This window comes from Python bivittatus, unplaced genomic scaffold (genome assembly GCF_059951505.1).
Source record: "Python bivittatus isolate LINGU-HERP-01145 unplaced genomic scaffold, Pbiv_v1 ctg000020_np1212, whole genome shotgun sequence".
Taxonomy (NCBI): Eukaryota; Metazoa; Chordata; class Lepidosauria; order Squamata; family Pythonidae; genus Python; species Python bivittatus.
The window spans coordinates 85295570-85312596 of NW_028277030.1; the positions used below are offsets into that span (position 1 = coordinate 85295570).

The following is a 17027-nucleotide window of genomic DNA, read 5'->3' on the forward strand; positions in this document are numbered from 1 at the left end:
ATAATGTGGGCTGTCCTGAGAAATTGACTGCCCCAAAATCACTCAGTGGGCTCCATGGTTCATATCTTTGTTACTATACTACTGAAAGCAGAATAAATTTATACCCCTTTCACATGTGATAGGACATGTGCTCCTTTTAATGGGCAGGTTTTCTCAGCATAAGACATAACTTTCAATATAGCGTATATCACATATAACAGCATTCTGATATTCTGTTATTGTGCCTATAAGCTAGTGTTTGGTGGATATATAATTAGAGGACTCTCTTTTTATACAGTATATTATAGTATGCTGGTATGGTTGCAAAAATAAACAGATGAAAGACAGAGCAGTGAATATAATGAAATGGAACTCTAACATGAAGTTATTTTCTAGTCTGTATACAATCAGTTATGGCCTTTCCACTTTGCTTGGTGATTTTTCTGTGCTTTCTTCTAGCAGCTTGTTGCCAACTACTTAATCGTATTAATCCATCCACAACACCAATGTCTATATATTCTGTGCAGTTTTTAAAGTTGAAAGTATTAAAAGCACTGCATCCTTTTAAATTGAGTAAGTGTTGTTGGCTTACAATTTCACTCTTTCCTATCTTTTCTTTTCTCTGCCCTCCTCCGCATGTTCTGCATGGTATCTGTCCTGCTGATGCTGCCTTCACCTGGGTCCTGTGCATGTGTTTTCTAATCCCAGGGAGAAGGAATCACTTTGCCTACTACAACTATCCCAATTATGAAGGTAATTCTATTATTTAATACTGTTGTTTCTCACTAATCACTAAAATTCTGTTAGCAAAAAGGGCTTCTGTCCATTTTGAAAACAGACCTTTCATTTTCCTTCTTTTATTGCTAAATAGTTAAAAAAAAAAAAGAAGCTGTTCTCTCTCTCACCTACACACACAAACATGGTCAGGTAATATGACTTTTGAAAGAGTAGTATGGGTTTTCCTATTTGTCATCTATGATTTCAGTATACAGGGGAGTTGGGTTTTTACCTTTTTTTAAAAGAATAAATAGCGTGCCCACAATCAGTGATCTCAATCTCGTGTATCATTAATTTCCCAGACTTTTGTAACATAAATTCCACCAGTCTAATAATGAATTTCTTACAAAGATAGAAACAAAAAAAGCGTACTTTTTTGGGAGAAGGACAGATGTATGTATGTATGAATGTATGTATATGGAAAGTAAAGGCCAAAGTGGTCCCAGTGGTGGTAGGACCACTCAGGCCTGTGACTCCTAAGCTGGGAGAGTGGCTCCAGCAGATCCCAGGAACAACCTCACAGCTCTCTGCCCAGAAGAGTGCAGTGCTAGGAACAGCTAAGACCCTGCACAGAACCCTCAAACTCCCAGGCCTCTGGTAGAGGACCTGAGATTGAGGAAGACACATACCACCCATAGGGGTGAGAGGGGAATATTTATATATATTTGACCTTTTGCAACTTTTTTCTTATTATATTTAACAATTAGAGTAATGGCATAAAAATGCTATAATACTGCTAGCAGTTTTTACTGCTCTATCTAAAATATGAGTGAGAGCTGACTGGGTCTGAAGCAGTAGTTGCTACTGTAGGAGCAATATTTACCTGAGCTCAAACCAAAAAAATATGTCTATGAAATGAGAGCAACTAGTGCAAAACAAATTTTTGTTTTTTGTTTCCTAATCCCAAACTGTAAGAGGTTCCTCTATTCCCAGACTCGGGAATAGAGTTTCCTGGAAGTCAGATTACCATGGCCTGGAGGGAAAATGGAATGTTTCTGTGTTTCCCAGAATTGCATTCAGTTCCATTTGCATTAGCATTCTTAACACAGGATTTGGCTGCTCTGCCTTCCTAGTTTTCTCCTTCTGTCTTGTGGCTCTTTTCTGAGTTATAGAGGCAATTTGCATCCCAGGTAAGCTATGTCTGCATGCTACCTTGAGAAACAGTATGCTTACTATACCATGGATCTAGCTGTCTGTCAGTCTGTTTGTTTATTTGGGGTTCACATAATGATATTTAGTACCACTGTAGGATTTAGTCTCTGATTTTTATAGCATAACATTGTTGAGAGGACCAGGCATAACAGTACCAAGTTTGGCTGCTCCATGGTTATATAGCAGCTCCTGGGAGAATTTGCTGTCATGGTGATAAACTGAGAAGGAACAGTTTAGGTTGGATCTATGATAGATAGCTTGGCCTTATCACTGGCAAACACTAATCAAGTATGTATGTGTGCATTTAGTTTGGGCCCAGTATTTTGAATCTATGTACTTTTCATTTCTAATTAAAGTTAAAAACTAAGCATGAGCTGAAAAGGGAAATGTGTTTTTTTTTTGGGTCAAGGACCAACAGCCCACTGAAACATTCCACTGGAATGGTTTAAGTGTTCTATGTTCTGATGGGGCAAGTTCAAAATCTTTAGAATGCTCTGGCCGTAGAAGACAATATGAATTTGGGAAAAATTTCCTTTTTATGCCAGGGCCACAAGATTAGATGGGATTGCAGTCCATATGAACTGCTATCTATGGTACTCCCTAACCTGCAAAAAGATAGGCTGGTACTAAAATTAGTCTTGGTTGCACAGGGACAAAACTGCCTGTTAATCACTGTCTGCTTTTTTTTAAAAAAAAGAATAATTCCAAAATATTTGGAATTTATTCCAAATTATTTGGACTTATTTTTGGAATATTTTGGAATTCCAAAATATTTGGACTTATTTTTTACGATATTGAAAAAAACCTTAAATATTTTCTTCTTGAGTTTTGCTAAGCGGGTTGCATCATTTTGACTACATCTAGAGTTATTAAAATTGTCTGTATTTTGAATTTGTCTTCATATTGAGGGTTTATATTTATTGAGGATTCTGTGCAGTGTCTTAGCACAGGTAAACCAGTCAGTCAGATTAAGATTCATTTAAAAAATCAAAGTTATTCATTAAGGTCTCAGTAAGGAAAAATTATGCCATTAATAAAAGAGCATGCCGGGAGAGTGGTGGCGTTGTTTTTATTTGTAAGGGCACAGAGGCAAGTTGATAGTGTGTGAAACCAGAGTTTAGATGGTTTAGTACATATGTTTAAGAAGGTTGGTAGATGAAGAAAATAGCTCTGGATGGAGTGGAAAGTCTTCTGGTGCCACTGGAACTGTTGGCAGCTTTTAAGAACTTTGACCACAGTAGTGGTGGAGGTTGAAATGATCAATGTTGCCAGATTGGCTTGCAAGGAGTGGCCCTGCAGGGAGCAGGATCCCGGAAATTTCTGGCATCATCAGAATCAGTCCAGGAGCTGGACAAAATGTGAACTGGCTATACCCATTAAGGAGCAGCAACAGCAGTACTGCTGATCAGCTGTTGAACAGTTACATTTGCTTACTTAGAAGTACTGTTGATCAACTGCTTGGTGCTAAGCTGCAAAATGGTGGAAGCAGTGGTGCTAAGTGCTTATGCAGCAGCTGTGAATACTTGCCTAGTGGCAGGGATGATATCTATTGTTAAGTACTTGGTGGTGCTGATGGTGGTGACCTGAATAAAACTACAGCACTGGTGAGACTGGTCACTCCAGTCTGTAGTTGATATTGAGAGGCTTTCAATACCATCAGTCATGATATCCTTTTGGACTGGCTCAGAAAGTTAGAAGTGGGAGACACAGTGTTGTGGTTGTTCTCCTCCTTCCTCCAGGAGAAGTCCAACCCTGGCCCATGCTTTGTGCGGTGCCTCAGGGATGGGTTCTCTCCCTGCTCATATTTAATAACTACATGAGGCCTCTGGATGAAGTCACGTATCAGCATAGGGTTATATATCATCAGTAAGTTGATATTACCCAGTTGTACATCTTAGCCCCTGGTTGCCCAAATGATTCCGTCAAGATTCTGACTTCATTTGTGGAAGATGTGAGGGTCTGAATGGGGAGGAATAGACTTAGGCTCAATTCTAGCAAGACTGCATGGCTGCAGGTTTTGAAGCCTCTTGGAGATTTTCCATCTTTGGTTCTCAATGAGGTCCCACTGCTTCAGACAGTAAAAGACTATAAAATAGTTGTTTGCTGTTTAGGGTTCCTCCTAGATTCATGAGTTCTCTTTAAAGAGCAGGTGGCTGTCATGGCTCAGAGGCCTTTGCAGAAATCCATTCCTGGTTCAGAAGGCCATACTCACTCATGCCTTGGTCAGCTCTCATCTGGATTACCACAATGTGCTCTACATGGAACTGACTTTGAAGACCATTTGGAGGCTACAGCAGGTCCAGAATGCAGCACACAGATTATTATGAGCACAACTTGGTATGCCCATGTAGCACTGTTCCTTTGTGACTGTACTTGTTGCTGGGTGGGTTTCTGAGTGTGATTCAGGGTGTAGTTATCACCTTTAAAGCCTTCAATGCATAGGGCCTGGTTATTTGCAGGCTTGCTTGTCTCTAATTATCTCTCCCCACCCAGAAAGATCTGATAAGATTGATATGCTCTGGGATCCATTGCTTATGATACCCAGGAGATGTGCCTTCTTTGTCACCATACCTGCCCTTTGGAACAGCATTTTCTCTGGGATTTGAAGGGCCCCAATCCTGTCTAAAGACTCTGGAACTCTGTTTTCCCCAGGCAGGTCTTGTGAGCCTATCTTGAGAGATTGTCTTTGGTTGTTTAAACTAATATGTTTTATTATATTGTATTATCTTTTATTTTTGTAGTTATTTTTGCTAGTTTGTTTTCTTTTTTTAATGGTATACACAGCCTTGAGTTGCATGTTGAGCAAGTGGCTGAATAAATAAATAAATAAATATTTTCAGATAAATTAAGCTAATATTTTTTTCTTCTTAATTTCAGTTTCTACCTTTACCCTAAGAGCTTTGCTATTGTTAAGACAGTACTAAGGAGAAAAGCCTGCCTTTTTGTATCAGGTTCTGTCCTTTTTTTTTTTCTTTTCATTAGCAGCCAGAGGAGAGACTGGATTAACAGAGCTGCTACTTATCTGTTGAGATGCAGGATTCTTTCACCTCTCTACCTTTAATGGTACTATAGAGAAGAAATAAAATACAGGGTCAGTTGGAGTTGCCATCTGAGCTTTGCTAAGGCATTTGTCTTTATGTTTAATCTTTAATACAAGAAACAGTTTGGATAGAACCAGTGTGACAAGCAACAATGGATCCCCTAATGCTTCTTCATTGACAATAGGGATAGGCCCATTGCTTTCAACTATTTGGGATTACTGGAGGTGGCAGTAGAAAGCAATGATAGACACATGGTCATGGGGAGTGAATGGAGGGTCTATAAAATAAGGGATATGTCATATTCCTAATTCCACCATCTACCTGCCTCCCTGTTGGATTAAAAATAACCTCCATAGACTGGTATGGAAAGATACACATTTTCTTGTTCTCTCACATTTTCACTTTGGTAGTTTTGCTTGGGGGAATGGGTCAGTGGGTAGCTTATTTACAGCTCAGCCTGGTCCTTATTATGTTTGTTGCGACAGATAGTTGGAGTAGGTTACAACAATTTTAAATTTCCTAATTTAGTTTCTCAGTAAATATCCTCTTAAAAACATTTTGGATTCTGCAGGACTAGAATTTGACTAAGGAGTTTACCAAAACTCAGCATCTTCTAAGATTCTCCCCTGATATTCTCATCTTAAGGAAAAAGCTCAACAAATTAGTTAAAGCAGCAGATTTATTTGTAGGTTTTGTATAATGCTCTTGTAGGGTTATATATGCAGAAGCATGGAGTATTCAATAATGTTTTTGTTACAAACACTGCGAGGGAGAAAGTGAATGAAAGCTTCAGTTTTATAACAAACCACATTTTGATGACACATTGTACAATAATGTTTTTTGTTCATAAATTTTTTGCGTGTCTCAGGGTGAAGATTCTGTTAATTCCTGATGCTCTCAAGCAGGAGACAGTTAAACCAAAGAAAATAATGCTTAATATTTATCTTGTATTTGCAGCATTTCACATGGATCAATTTACACATCAGCATTATTCCATATATAGCCAGTGGGAAGCTTGAGACTAAAAGAAATATAGAATGCTTCTCTAAATTCCCCATGTCAGTTTATTCTAGAGATGGGATTTCAAATAGGGACCATTGATTATAAATTCAATCTATTGGGTGTGTGCTACATTAGCTCTTACTACCTTAGGGCCAATGTTTAAAAGACAAGCTGTAGTTATTTGTTAAAGACATGCTATGTTGGGGTGATTTAGCAGTTTCTGGAAGTAAATCCTCTTAACTGGAAGTGGTTTGAAGTGTTCTGGATGAAGCAGGTCTATTTCAGGTCTGGGCCACTCTTGGAATATCCCAAACCACTTCCGGATCAGAGGATTTACTACCGGAAACTGAACAACATTGTCTGGAAGGAAATTCAGCATAGTTTGGGGAAAAATAAAATATTCTGGAGTTCCTTTCCTGGATCAATGAATGTTATACAGTCGTGTGAAAAAGAAGTACATCCTCTTTGAGTTCTATGGTTTTACATATCAGGACATAACAAAAATCATCTGGTTCTTTTTTTTTTAATAATATTTTATTGAAATTTTAAAGATACATATTTAAAAGTTAGAAATGAAAAAGAAAATTGGAAATACAAAATATAAAATATAAAGAAAAGGAAAAGAAAAAGTGAGATAAAGAAAAAGAAAAAAGATATGAAAAATAACTTCCAATCTATCTCTGGTCTTAGGAATAATAAGGCTATCATAGGCGCTAGTTTTTAATACGTTAAGTAGGAATAATTCTTTGTCAAAACATATCCCATTACATTTATAATCTAATCTTCAAATCCCCATGTAAGCTTCATCCCGTCTGCATTTTGCAAATAGTCCATCAATGGTTTCCCAAAATGTTGTCATCTTGTCTAATATCTCTAAGTAATACTTCTAAAACCAATATGAATAATAGTGGAGACAAGGGGCATCCTTGTCTCGTACCTTTTTGAATTTCACATGGTTTAGTAAAGTCTCCATTAACAATTATTTTTGCGGTTTGTGGTATATATATTGATTTAATCCATTTAACAAAGTTTTCCTCAGATTTCATAAAATCCAAAACTTTAAACATAAAAGGCCAATTTAAATTATCAAAGGCTTTTTCAGCATCCAAAAATATCAAAGCTGCCTGTTTTTCATAATGTTGTTCCAGGTACTCTAATATATCCAAAACATTTTGGATGTTATCTCTAATTTGTCTTTTTGGTAGAAATCCTGCTTGATCCTGATGGATAAATTTTACAAGAATATTCTTCATTCTTTCCACTAGAATTGTTGTGAATATCTTATAATCATTGTTCAATAGAGATATTGGTCTATAGTACTTTGTCAAGGACAAATCCTGTTGATCTTTTGGAATCAAGGTAATATGGGCTTCTTTCCAAGTTTCTGGCATTACACCTATGTCCAAAATTGAATTCATAGTCATTTGTAAAGGAAGACAAAGCTCCTCCTCAAAATGTTTATAGTAGGCCGCTGATAAACCATCTGAGGCAGGTGCTTTTCCACAATTAATTTTCTTAAAGGCAGTTGACATTTCCTCTAATGTTATATGATCATGAAGTAATTTTGTCTGTTGATCAAAAAGAATAGGAAATTTTTGTTTAGACAGATATTTATCGATATCGTCTGAACATCTTGTTTTTTACATAATGATGAGTAATAACAAAAAAGACTTCTTGAATGCCTGCGTTATCCATTAAAGTCTTCCCATTGTGTTGTATTTTAGAAATTAATCTTTTCTGTCTTTGTTTACGCAATTTATAAGCTAGCCATCTACCTGGTTTATTCGCAAATTCAAAATATTTCTGTTTCGTACATTTCAATTGAGTTTCTAATTCCTGTATCATTAACATTGACATTTGTTTTTGTAAAAATTTAATTTGTGTATTCAAAGTCTCATCCAATGGATTGTTTCTCATCTCAATCTCTTTATTTTTAATTTCATCTAAAATCAATTGCATCTTCTCTTGTTTTTTTCTCTTCACCTGGGCATTATATTGAATGAAATAACCTCTCATGTAAGCCTTACTAGCATCCCAAACAGTCTGTGTATTAGTGCCTTTGTTAATATTAAATTGAAAAAACTCTCTTATCTTTTTTTTACAAATATCAACTATTTCATTTTTCCGTAGAATTGTCTCATTTAATCTCCATCGAAATGTACTCTTTTTCCCTTTAATAGTCAACAGGATTATGGTCTGAAAAGGTCTTAGGTAATATTTCAACTTTAGTAACATCCATCATCAGAGTTTTAGAAATCAAAAACATATCTATTCGAGAGAAGGATTTAAATCTCTGAGAAAAATATGTGTACTCCTTAGAATTTCCATTTAAAAGTCTCCAAATATCTTGTAAATCCAACATGTCTTTCAAATCAAAGAATGTTTGGGGTAGTTTTCCTTGTTTAAGTCTCAGCCCCTTTGGGGACTGTTTGTCTTTCATTGGAGAAATCACCCCATTCCAATCACCCATAAGGCACCAATTCTCATATTGTAAGTCCATCAATTTGCCCATTACGTTTTTATAAAATATCCCTTTATCAACATTTGGAGCATACAATCCAACAACTAGTGTTTTAACCCCTTGTATACTAATTTCAACTGCCACATACCTTCCTCCATCATCAGTCAAGATCAATTGTGGATTCAATTTTAATTGTATGTACAAAACAACAACTTGTCTTTTTTGGTCCAGCCGATATGAATTCTTCTCCAATTTGTTTCCACACCAAGTATTTAATGTCTTTTTTACAAATATGTGTCTCTTGCAGACAGATTATATCCAAATTCAGTTTCTTTAAAAAATGAAAAAATTTCTTTCTTTTTTGAAGAGCATTTGCTCCATTTATATTCCAGGTTAACTATTTGTAATCCATAAGTATATTTGTATTAGAGTCTTTTATAATCCACTCCAGAAGCCCCAAGTTTTGTTAAATCCGCACTGGTTTCGATATCTTCTGTAGTCTTTTCTTTTTCTTTGTCTTCTATTTCTTTATGGGTATTGCAAAAGTCTGCCTTATATTTTTCCAAAAAGGTTTCTGCCTTTAAAGTAGAATTTATTCTAAATCTTTGCTCTTTATACATAAAAGATACTCCTTCTAGTCTCTCCCATCTGAAAGAAATACCGTGTTGCTTTAATTTATCTGTAAAGAAGGAGTAATCCTTTCTTTTTCTCAAGATTCTTAAAGGTATTTCTTTTAAAATAATCACCTTTTTGCCTGCGATACTCAGTCCATCATTATAGTGTTTTTTCAAGATTTGTTCTCTTGTGACCTTCCGTACAAAATGAATTAGTATGTCACTTGGGACCTTTTTTTCTCTAGCATAACGTGAATTGACTCTATAAACTTTATCTATTTCAGAGTCTAAATCTTGTTCCTCCATCTCCAAAGTTTGTGCTAATGTGGTAATAATGGATTTTCTTACATCTTCCCCAGGATTTTCCATTACTGATCTCAATCTCAATATAAATTCTTTCTCCCTCATTTCTGCTAATCCAATAGCATCCAGATTTCGATCAATATCTTTAGTGACTGCTTCTGACTTAATTTCTAACAACTGTACCTGTCCTTGAGTATTCTTGAGATCAGTTAACAAATTATCCACCACATCCTTCACTTTCTGGACCTCATTTCTTAAATCTTGAGTCAATTCCTTCTTTAAATTGTCTATTTTTTCATTCATTTTTGTGTCTCTTTGGTCCATCTGGTGGCTTAAGGCAGCAATTGCATCTAGTACTTTTTTCATATCTCCACCCCCCTCACCTGGTTCTATAGAAGTTCTTGTTGATTCTCCTTCCTTTTCCTTATCCTTCTTCCCTGTTGAAGCCATTGTAGACAGTGCAAAGTTCAGTATCTTCAGAGAACAAGTTATAATCCAATAGCAACAGCTTTCTTCCAAGTTCTCTAACAACACAGCAGTTATAATCCCAGCTATAGAAAGCTGTCTCTTATTGTTCCCAAATATAGATAATAAAATATATAAACAATTCTCAGTTCTCAAGCTTTTAAGTTCAACATGAAGAAAAGGGAAAACTCAACTATAGAAATCCAACAGCAGATTCATCTGGTTCTTAGCAGTTCTTAAAAGTAGGTAAATACAACTTCAGATGAACAACAACACATGACATATTACACCATGTCATCATTTATTTTACAAAAAGAAAGCCAAAATGGAGAAGCCATGTGTAAAAAACTAAGTACACCCTTACTGCTTCCGTAGGTTTGAAGAGGCTAAGTAGTAGCCAGGTGCTGCTAATCAAATGCCCTTGATCAATTGATCATCAGCAAGTGTGACTACCTCTATAGAAGCCAAAGTTTTAGGAGTTTGCTGGTTTCGAGCATTGAGGTGTGTGGTAACACAATGGCAAAGAATAAAGACATCAGCAATGATCTTAGAGAAGCAATTGTTGCTGCCCATCAATCTGGGAAGGGTTATAAAGCCATTTCCAAACAATTTAAAGTCCATCATTCTACAGTGAGGAAGATTATTCACAAGTGGAAAACATTCAAGACAGTTGCCAGTCTTCCCAGGAGCAGACGTCCCAGAAAATTCACTCCAAGGTCAGACCATGCAACGCTCAGAGAAATTGCAAAAAATCCAAGAGTTACATCTCAGACTCTACAGGCCTCAGCATGTTAAATGTTAAAGTTCATGATAGTACGATTAGAAAAAGACTGAACAAGTATGGTTTGTTTGGAAGGATTACCAGGAGAAAGCCTTTTCTCTCTAAAAAGAACATGGCGGCATGGCTTAGGTTTGCAAAGTTGCATCTGAACAAATCACAAGACTTCTGGAACACTGTCCTTTGGACAAACGAGACCAAAGTGGAGATGTTTGGCCATAATGCACAGTGCCACGCTTGGTGAAAACCAAACACAGCATATCAGCACAAACATCTCATACCAACCACCAAGCACGGTGGTGTAGGGATGATGATTTGAGCTTGTTTTGCAGCCATAGGACCTGGGCACCTTGCAGTCATTGAGTTGACCATGAACTCCTTTGTATACCAAAGTATTCTACAGTCAAATGTGAGGCCTTCTGTCCAACAGCTAAAGCTTGGCCGACATTGGGTCATGCAACAGGACAATGATCCCAAGCACACCAGCAAATCTACAACAGAATGGCTGAAAAAAAAAGAATCAAAGTGTTGCAATGGCCCAGTCAAAGTCAAGACCTCAACCCAATTGAAATGCTGTGGTGGGACCTCAAGAGAGCTGTGCATAAACAAATGCCCGCAAACCTCCATGAACTGAAGCAATGTCGTAAAGAAGAGTGGGCCAAAATTCCTCCACAACGATGTGAGAGACTGATAAAGTCATACAGAAAACTATTACTTCAAGTAATTGCTGCTAAAGGTGGTTCTACAAGCTATTGAATCATAAGGTGCACTTAGTTTTTCACACATGGCTTCTCCATTTTGGCTTTCTTTTTGTAAAATAAATGATGACATGGTGTAATATGTCATGTGTTGTTGTTCATTTAAGGTTGTATTTACCTACTTTTGAGAACTGCTAAAGATCAGATGGTTTTTATTATATCCTGATACGTAAAACCATACAACTCAAGGAGGGTGTACTTTCTTTTTCACACAACTGTACATCTCTAATTATTTAGCTTGCCTCAAATATAAATCACTACCTGGGGGATTATTTATATTAGAATACTTGTAAACACTTTAAAACAGATTTCAATAGCAGTTGAATTCCCTGAATTATTTAATGGAGAAAACTGAAGACACTGGAAATCATTAATATATATGTTAACTTGTCTGAAGATCTGTCTGTCTGTCTATCTATCACATTGGTTTTAGATTTTTCTGCCATTCAATCTATTCTTGTGGCCCAATGTAATTATATTTGTTACATTAGTAATTATCAGAAACAAACATTTAAAGCTCCCCCCACTCCCATACTTGCCCTTTCCATGATCTTCCCAATGCTTTCCCTTATTTCCCTCCCCTCCCTCCCTCCCTTGAGCTGTGACCACCAAAGAAAGCTGTTGGCTTTGTTTTTTTTTCTGCTTTTACTTCCCCCACCATCACTCCTGCTTTGAACAACCATGTTTCAATCATTATCCAGAACAAAACAGCCCTGTTTCAGTCCATATCCAGACCAACATTTCAGTTGGATCATGAAGTATTCTCTGCATGTAACAATTTATGCACAAAGTGGTTCATACACCCCTTCTGAACAGTTTATTAACATGGGGCAGGCGGGGTGAAACTCACTGGCCATTTATGGCTACAAAGATTTTATGTTTGGTCAGAATTTACAGTAGCATTAGTAGGTGTGTTGTTTTATCCAGTCTTTCTCCTGTAAGTAAAAATCCTATGCATGGTATTTCCTGTAATTTGTGTTTCTTCTACAAGGGGCTCAGAAGAGTATACATAAGGTTTTCTTCAATTAGCTTTCATAGGATCTGGCTTTGTGTGTGTAGAAAGTATGAAGTATGGAAGTGAGTACTAGCATTGTTTAAAATTTTGGATCAAGTGATATGCTCTATAATTTGGCACTTACTCTTAACAGAATTGAGCCTAATCGGTTGGTCAATCAGTTTATCTGGGCATTCAGCATATGCCCTACTTTTTACTGCACTGCAAATGAGAATTCTGTTTAGGATTTCTACTTTGATTTGTTGTTAGATTGTGATAACAATTTAACACCTGAATAGAAGTTACGAAAATGAAGAATATAACACAGTACTGTTTTCTAAACATTATTTCATCAGAATTATTGACATGGATATTGCCATACCTATGTAATGCAAATGTTCAAATAAAAATAATTTGTGAAATACAATAATTGGGCATCCAGGATAAATATTTAGCACATAGGGGGTCACGCGCCAAAGCTACATAATGCTTCTGATCTTTTAGGATAACCAGCAAATTGTATTTTGTAACCATGTACAATCAATCAAATGGCAGGGTTTATTGGTGTGAGACATTTTTACATAGTTCAAGATGAATAGGTGTAAATAGATGTATCTCATAACTGATAACTTGGGAAGTCATAAGTGATATTGTTACCTTAAAATATTTAAAAGCTGGAATCTGTTTAATATTTTTTAATAGAAATCTGGATAGCTCATCTTCCCTTTCCATATTTCTTATATAGTTTAAAAGTGTTATATTTACTCTTTTAATAGCACATAAATGAAAATATATAGAATGGAAAGCATTAACACTAAAAGCAAACTTTTCCTTCTGCAAAGGAAGAAAATAAGATTTAGCAGAGGAAGGGATGATTCTCAAGAGCAGCTTTTTGGTGGCACAGAGAGGAAGGATTGACTTTTAAACATAGTTAAAATTACTTTTGAAGTGGCATTTTGACACACCATGTGTTTATTCCTTAAAAATCAGTGCAATTTACTTAGTTTCATAAATAAAATTATCCATTCTTACAGATGGTTCTGACTCCAGAGATAAACCAAAGCTCTACCGTTTGCAACTAAGTGTGACCGAAGTTGGTACAGAAAAATTTGATGACAACTCCATTCAGGTGAGCAATACTATGTTGAAACAAATAATTCTGTAAGAGTTGTGTTCAAATATCAGAGTATTAAAGAATTATGTCTATAAGCCACATTTTAGCATATTTATATAAAATGTTGCAAAATACAGTTGGGAGGCTAAAATATCTTTGTCACATATGTAATGCAGAATTTCCAAGTGAGGCAGGGCGTACAATGTGAATTGTTCTTTAACATTTCAATACACAAAAGTCTATTGGGACATTTGAAGAACTTGCAGTGTTTTGTGTGATGCTGGAGGAGAGAAGTTGCATGCTAATTTCTTAACTTCATAACATAGACTTAAGCAGTATTTTAAAACAGTTCTCCAAAACCATTATCAAATCCTTCTCATAACCACACACTATACTGATTTGAGTATTTAGGAATTTTAGTAACAGTGGATACCTAAAAAAAAAAAAAGACTAGTTGTAAAAGTTATAAACAACTATGTAGTCAGTAGGAGGGAAGGGGGACAATCTTGAAGGCTGTTCAAGGCTAATACAGGTTTGTGCTCTGTTATTTTGAAATGAGCCATAAGGGTCTTGGGCTTATATGTTTCAAACTCCTCTTCTGTAAGGAGTTTTGATCACTATTTGTAAAAAGTCCAGCAAATAATGGTCTGCACAGACAATTGTGGATTTGCAAACTAGCAGTTATGCTACCATTTGATCCAGGTTTGTATTCCAATCTGATGGCAGTTGTGATGTATTTTAAATTGTACTCGGAAATATTGGATTCCTATAGTGGCAAATTAGTACTGAAAGGATGAAGATGCTCACAAGCCTAAAGTACTGTCTTGTATTATTTAACCATGGCTTGGTTAATTTTGTAATTTTGTTTCATCATTGATTTCTAAAATACTTTTTGTACCATTTTGTTCAGCATTAATAGATTTTCCCAGTTGTGATTTCTCTCTTCATTAAAAACATTTTGCCACAATTACATTTGAAAATAATTCACAACCACAAAATTAATGAGGGACATGATTAGGCAAGAATTACTGACTAAGAAAACTGTAAGTTCAACATGTCTGAGCATAAGTAAGATTTTGGTTGGAAAAATACTAAGAAACATCTCATTTAAACTTTGCAGTCATCACTTCTCAGTAACAAATATGCTTTTCAATTTACTTCAAGAAGATAAAACATAACAAAAGTAAATAACGATTTGATTTAAAAAAAATGAATTTAACTGCTGTGTTTTAGTAGTTTAATAGTATAAATTGTGGTAAGTTGAAATAGGCTACATATTAATAAAACAACATTTTACTATATGAACATTTTTTTAAAAGGGAATTGGTGAATTGGTCATTAATTAATTAAATATTTATCCCATTACAATGTAACAACTCTGTGCAGCTTACATAATATTTGATTGATTGATTGATTATGTGCTAGCGACCACATAGGTAGATTTTCTTCATGATGATCTGTCTCTAACCTGATCTTTCAGGTCTTGTTATATAAAAAAAATTAAAACATTGATGGTACAATTAAAAATACAAAAATAACATAATAAAATTACCATTTAAAAAAACACATAGAAAAAAAAACAATAAAAGGGAATTAAGAGAAAGCCCCCTCAAAGAATTCTGTTTTAAATATTTTTCTCAAGACTAGGAACGAGGGGGCTAGCCTGATCTCTGCCGGGAGGCTGTTAGTTTCCTACCCATCAGGGTTCTATATTCAATCATTCTGATTTCATGGGAGTGGTGATGGTATCAAATTTGATTTTGCTAAGTTTCTCAGCTTTCCACCATTAAGTATGATTAGATGATCTCATTTAAAAATATGGATCAAAAAAGTTTTCTTCTCTTTCTATAGTGTTGAGGATCATTCACTGAAATTACCCAGTTTTAAGGGGAGAGGTTTGGTTATTTTGACTCATTTTCATGTATCAATATGAATTACCATGAATTATTACCATGTATTATTAAAAAGGGATTAATATCAGGGATATCTGGGGGGGGGTCAACAATGTCAAAATGGTGGGCACAACAGGGTGATCAAACCCTCCCTTTTTATGTCTGTGTGATGATGTGTGCAACACACCTTAAAAAGGGGAGGACTTTGATTGCCTGGTTGTGCCCACTGTCTTTGTCACTGAACCCCCACCCCCCACCCACAGAGGCAATATTATTAGAAATGCAGATAACTTACAGACTGAAACTGATAATATCGTATAGTAGTGTGAGAATAATTCATGCTGCTTGAATCAGCAAAGATACTTGATGGCATACATATTTTATTCCTAGTAATATAGCCTAGTTATTACATCAGTTTATGAATGTACATAGATATTCACAAAGGTAATGTAGCAGCATGCTATGGTTTTATGAGAGAAAATGGACATCTCTCTGAATAAGTTATACAGATGATTGCATATTTATTATAGTTTTTTTTAAGTCCTGATTTTTCTGCTTTTGATTCGACTATTTGTATCTTCAGTTATTTGGTCCAGGAATTCAGTCTCATCACTGTGACCTAACTAACATGGATGGAGTTGTTACAGTTACTCCAAGAAGCATTGATGCTGAAACTTATGTAGAAGGTCAGCGGATCTCTGAGACCACTATGCTGCAAAGTGGTATGAAAGTTCAGTTTGGGACCTCTCATGTATTTAAATTTGTGGACCCCATTCAAGATCACATTCCTAAAGGACGTCTAGATGCAGGTCACATGGTCAAAAGTTCACGACTCAAATCTGGGTAAATCCACAGTTTTTAAGAAGTAATCCCAAATTCAGAAAATTATTTAAGATGGTGAAGGCATATCAGTGTTTCATGTAATGTGCCAACTAATAATCATGTTAATCTGCTCATTTGTAATTGTTCTCCATTGTATGAACTCTTCTGTAATTCACATTTGTTCATAATTAGAATTAATGTTAGGATTTGGTAATACATTAGCAGAAATCAATATATACATTTATATTTTACCCTTCTAGTGCTTATGGACCATTCAGGCACCTAATGACAACTAAAAAAAAATATAAGGTGATGCAATTAAAAGTTACAAAGAAGAGTTATAGAAGAAGACAGATATCGTAATTAAAATGGAATTTATTTTGACTGTGGAACTAATGTCATCATAAAGAAGGTCTTAACCAACTGATGGCAAAGGGTCATCTGAGTGGGGCCAATCTACCTTCCAAGGCAGGGGGGAGTTGTACAATTTAGGTGTAGCCCTGAAGAAGGCTGTTTCCCATCAACGTAAGACCTACCCTATTTGCCATCTTTTGAAATTGACTTCTGACAAAGGACTGGTACCTATGAAGTTCATTCCCATTGGGTTGTCTAAGAAGGATACTTTTTTGCTGTGAGGTTCAGCAAGTACAATCAGAATTGTACTCCTGTTTAGCTTCCAGTATAGATCATATTCTAGGGTGACAGAACTGGTTTCAATCCCATACCCAGACCTAAAGCCAAAGTCTAGTGGGTCTAGGTCTGATAAAACTCTCAAAGGCAACATAGTATAGCTAATTTATTTTTTAAAAAAGTAATAGCATAAACAAAAATAAAGTACCAGTTCCCTATAAGATTATGAAATAAGTAAATGTGGC

At 35.7% G+C, this 17027-nt stretch overlaps 1 protein-coding gene across 24 annotated transcripts in view; it reads left to right on the forward strand.

Annotated features, from left to right (window-relative positions):
- Positions 1-17027, forward strand: part of AFDN (afadin, adherens junction formation factor) — a 102674-nt gene that overhangs the window by 37233 nt on the left and 48414 nt on the right. For 15 of the 24 annotated variants that reach the window (XM_088143052.1, XM_088143084.1, XM_088143125.1 and 12 more), the window contains exons 9-11: positions 688-732; positions 13359-13453; positions 15914-16173. In XM_088143052.1, coding sequence (XP_087999178.1) covers positions 688-732; positions 13359-13453; positions 15914-16173 — 400 coding nt within the window. The remainder of the gene's footprint in view (positions 1-687; positions 733-13358; positions 13454-15913; positions 16174-17027) is intronic. The other 9 variants (XM_088143068.1, XM_088143115.1, XM_088143073.1 and 6 more) reach the window with 1 other exon arrangement.